Here is a 4,588-nt window from a genome sequence, read left to right on the forward strand (position 1 = left end):
TGGCCAACATATTGTTAAAGAAACAAAATTGCTGGGTGTGGTGGCTCATGCCTGTAATCCCAGCACTTTGGGAGGCCGAGGAGGGTGGATCACCTGAGGTCGGGAGTTCGAGACCAGCCTGACCAACATGGAGAAATCCTGTCTCTACTAAAAATACAAAATTAGCCAGGCATGGTGGTGCATACCTGTAATCCCAGCTACTCGGGAGGCTGAGGCAGGGGAATTGTTTGAACCTGGGAGGCGGAGGTTGCAATAAGCCAAGATCACGCCATTGCACTCCAGCCTGGGCAACAAGAGTGAAACTCCGTCCAAAAAAAAAAATTAGGTTGCAGAGAAATATGTATTATATAATCCAATTTTTATAAAAATAAATTTACATATGTCTATATACACAGACACATACACAATGTTTGTGTATACATAGAAAAAATTCTTGAAGGTTATATACCCAACAGCCAATTGGGTTGCTTCCAAGGAATACTGCCCAGGAGGCTTTTCCTTTATACTTCTGCACTGCTTGATTTTTTTTTTAACAAGTGTATAGTATTTTTGTAACAATAATGATTAACCGCTGGTTGCTTTCAGGATTCTCTTCCCCAGAAAGGCCACAGGCTTCCTGAACATCTTGTCACTACATCCAAGCCCCTCTCCTGGGCTCACACCATACTCCTCACTGCCTCCCTGAACACATCTTGTGGTCCCCCACCCCACCTTCTCCTGTTCTGCCTGTTGGACTCTCCCCATCCATGCAAAGACAACTGCTGCCCCCTCCAGGAGGCCTATGAGAACTCTATTTACTTGGCTAGTCACATGTCTGTTTCTCCTTGGTGGCTGGGCTCAGTGAGGGCAGGGCTTGGCCTTCTTTGCCCTGGAACTCCTGGTACCCAGCCCAGAGCCTGGCCCAGAGCGGGCACCCAGTCCTGTTCACTGAGGGCCCTTTAAACCAATGTTTACTGTGCAGCTACTAAACCAATGTGCAGCTACTGCCTGGGCCAGATTCGCTTCTGTCTGGGATGTAGGCCTCTGACAGTGATGTGTGCTGCTCTGAGACTGCTCCTCCCAAGGCTACTTCTTCACAACATACTCCTGGAGGCTCTACCTTCTTCTCTCCATGACTTCACAATTTTCCCTGCCTGTCATGGACACCTTGACCCCTGGGGAGAATTCTGTCCTCACATTCCCTCTCTCCCAACTGGTTTTGGGGTCTAACACTAGTGGGAAATCAAAACTGGGTCCCCACACTAACTCTTCTCTCTCCTTTTCACATGACCAGGGAAACGACTCAGGGTGGAAAGGAAGTCATTTGGCCTGTCCTTTCCTTAGGTCAATGCTGCTTGTCTTTAAAGGTGCCTGTATTAGGAGAGAGCCCTGGACTAGGACTAGGCATACCTGGTTCTGCCCCGAAATGGCAGAGTGATCTTCAGAAGTCATGTCTTTGACTCTCAGTTTCTTTTTCTGTACAACGAGGATAATGAAACTGGCTCTGCCTGCCACCTCAGTTGCTGTGAGCATCAAAGGGCATAAAGGTTTTGCAAGTTTTACAGCATCTGGGTCATTGGTGGTGGCAGGCTCTTAATGGTCAGGTCCTGTTTGTAAATTCATACAGTCCTCCACACCCTGCTGCCCTGCAGGAGATGCTTGGGAGAGGTATTCAGAGGCTAAGGCTTTCTCCTATCCATACCCTCTGTTCCAGCCACACCATACCTTCCACTATTTCCTGAACTGCCTCGTAGCCTCCTGCCTCCATGCCTCTCTCTGCTTACCTGGTTTCTTCTGCTTAGAATGCCTTCTCCTGGCTGAAATTCTATCTCTACGTCAAGGTTCAGGCCTACCTCTAGCACAAAGCCTCCCTGTACGGTCCCAGATGTGCTCAATTTTTCTCCCTAAACCTTGTAGCACTGTTTGTATTATAATCACAGATCTAGTTATTATTCTTTCACCCAGGCTACCGAATTCCTTGGTGACAGGGCTCTGACCTACTCATCTTTGCAGCAATCCTCCCTTACCCCTGACAGTGGTGGAAGTTCAGGAAATACTGATGCCTGGAAGGTGTTTTCTGCAGAGATTAGTGATCCACCTACAGGAGGTGCCAGGGAAAATTACTCAGTTTGGAGAGCAGCTCAGATCAAGCTGCCTAGCCTTATGCCAGCTGTCCTTCGCCTCCTCTGTCCTGGTTTATCTCAGAACTTCTCTCTACACTAAGTGTCTACCTGACAGGCATAGTAGAGAGGCTTAATATCACCTGAACTCTGCTTAGAAAAAGCCAAATAAAAAGGAAAATGGAGTCATGTTTGAGTCTCTCAGCCTAAGCCCTACCTAACTACTTTCTTTATATCTGATCACATACAGAGCCAATAGTGAGTTCTCTGCTTTTGGGGAAGGAAGGTGGCAGGCCTCAGCTACTGCTCAAGTTGGGTAGTGTTTTGAGAACCTCAGCTTCAGCAGTTTCAAAAGTGGCAGCTGCTTTGTGGGCCTGCCCTCTTTGGGCAAGACAGCTTCCACTTAGGTCCATCTTCAGGTCTGGGTGGGGGAGGAGCATCTGGGAGGTGCAGATTAAGAGGCTGTGGAGGAAGGGAGAGGGTGCCAGGAAGTGAGAAGCCATTGGTACAACGGGCTAGAGAGGGCTTAATATAGGGAAGAAGTGGCGCAGGGAAGGGGGAGGGGGAAGCAGAAGGTGAAATGTGCTGGAGTCCTCCTAGGTATCCAATGGGACAGATGTTGAGGAAGGCCAGGGATGGAGTCTGGCCCAGTCTCACAAGAGGGGCCAACAGTGGCCCAGCAGGCAGGCCCAGTTTGGTGGGGGGATTGTCTTGGAGGTATAGGGAGAAAAGCTATTTTAAGGTAGGGTCAAAGGCTGGGTAGGAAAAGGGTTACACGTTAGGAACAAGGTCTGGGTTTTGACTAGGCCATGTCCAAGGTTGGATGGTAGTTAGAGAGAGGAAGCCAGGAAAATAAGACGTCCATGCCTGGTGGGAAAGTAGAGGCATCAAGATGCCAGGTTCTGAGGAGCTAGCTGACTGGGATGGTTCCAGAAAGTGATGTGAAAAACCGGGGACTGAGAGATCGTTGTTTTTGAGGCAGGGGCAAGGGCCAGGTGTGGGGGCACTAAGAGCACATAAGGTGCCGTAGATTCCAGTGACACAGGAGTCAGACTCTAGGGATGGGTCTGAATGGTAGAAAGGGCCCTGGGGTGGGCCGAGGCAGAGTTCCTAACTGGGGATGACATGAAATTCTACCATTCAGTAAGTTGTGAGGACCAGTATCCATCAGGTATAGATGGGGCTGGTCTGGCTGGGCCCAACAGGCTCAGAACAATCAGTGCCCGAGTCGCAGTGGGGGACCGGCTGACAGCGTTCCCAGCTGCGGCATGATGCACAGGGAGGGAAGTGTCAGAGTCCGAGTCAGGAGCAGAAGCAAGTTCCTATTGGGGAAGGTGTCATACCCTGGTCGGGGGTCGGTGCCCAGATCCCGGGGCAGGAAATGCCAGCTCTGGAATGTGGGCCCGAGATAGAGGGAACGGCGATGATTAGGGCTGGGAAGACTCAGTGTCCGGGGAGAGGAGGTGTCTGTCCCGCCTAGGAAGGGCTCATGTCGGCCGTGTTCGGTATGGGGGTGGAAAGTGCCCGGTTTTCCCGCTGACCCTACCTTGCCGCGGGCGCAGCGTACGGAGCGCAGGGCGCCGAAGAAGATGGGCAGCAGCGCCATGAGCAGGAGGCTGCCGTAGGCCAGCGCGATGCCCTCGGGAGTGGAAGGCGGCCGCGTCGTGCTGTTGGTGGGGCCGCCTGCCTCGGCGCTGCCGTTATGCGGGTCGCTGAGGGCCGAGTCCATAGCGAGGGTGCGCTCGCGATCCGACTCCAGCTCCGGTTGATGCAGCAGGGACGCTGACGGAGACAACTGCTCTGCAGGGAAAGCCACGTTCCCCTAAGGCAACAGGAAGTGACGTGCTCCCTCCCAAGCCCGCGCCGCGCACGCGCGCACACACGCTTGCACGCACGCGCGTGCGCGTGCACGTCTCCCCGCCCGCTCGCCCTCTAGTGGTGGCCGAGGGCCGGGCGGCGAGTTGCTAAGCAACTTTGTTAGTGGTCCAGACAGGGGCTCTGGACCACTGCGGTGGGCCCGAATGCCCGTTTCCCAGTCTCAGCCAGTCTCCTCAATCCCAGGCTGTCCACTCTCCGCAAATCTTCATATTCCGAATAACTAAGAATGTGTTTATTCATACATGCATTTATCGGGTATTCAGTTGTTTATTCACTCCTTAAGTATTTATTGAGTGTCCCTCAATATGCCAACGCCTGTCCTAGGCTCTGGGGACACTAAGGTGAACAATACAGACAAAAGTTCGTCCTTGCCTTCGTGAAGCTTGCATTTTAGTGCAGTGTGTGTGGGGGGACGTTGGGAAGACAATAAAGAAACTGAACAAAATAAAAGGCTGTAAAATGGGCCGGGAACAGTCACTCACGCCTGTAATCCCAGCACTCTAGGAGGCTGAGGCGGGTGAATCACCTGACGTCAGGAGTTCGAGACTAGCCTGGCCAATATGGTGAAACCCCCGTCTCTACTAAAAATACAAACAATTAGCTGGGCGTGG

The 4,588-nt window shown here is 52.0% G+C and overlaps 1 protein-coding gene across 2 annotated transcripts in view; it reads right to left on the reverse strand.

Moving 5' to 3' along the window:
• The window catches only part of HM13 (histocompatibility (minor) 13), a 56,646-nt gene extending 52,664 nt beyond the window's left edge, over positions 1–3,982 (reverse strand). For both annotated transcript variants that reach the window (XM_011960159.1, XM_011960152.1), the window contains exon 1: positions 3,646–3,982. In XM_011960159.1, coding sequence (XP_011815549.1) covers positions 3,646–3,828 — 183 coding nt within the window. In that variant the 5' untranslated portion in view covers positions 3,829–3,982. The remainder of the gene's footprint in view (positions 1–3,645) is intronic.
• Between the last annotated feature and the right edge of the window lie 606 nt (positions 3,983–4,588).

This window comes from Colobus angolensis, unplaced genomic scaffold (genome assembly GCF_000951035.1).
Source record: "Colobus angolensis palliatus isolate OR3802 unplaced genomic scaffold, Cang.pa_1.0 Scaffold114, whole genome shotgun sequence".
Taxonomy (NCBI): domain Eukaryota; kingdom Metazoa; phylum Chordata; class Mammalia; order Primates; family Cercopithecidae; genus Colobus; species Colobus angolensis.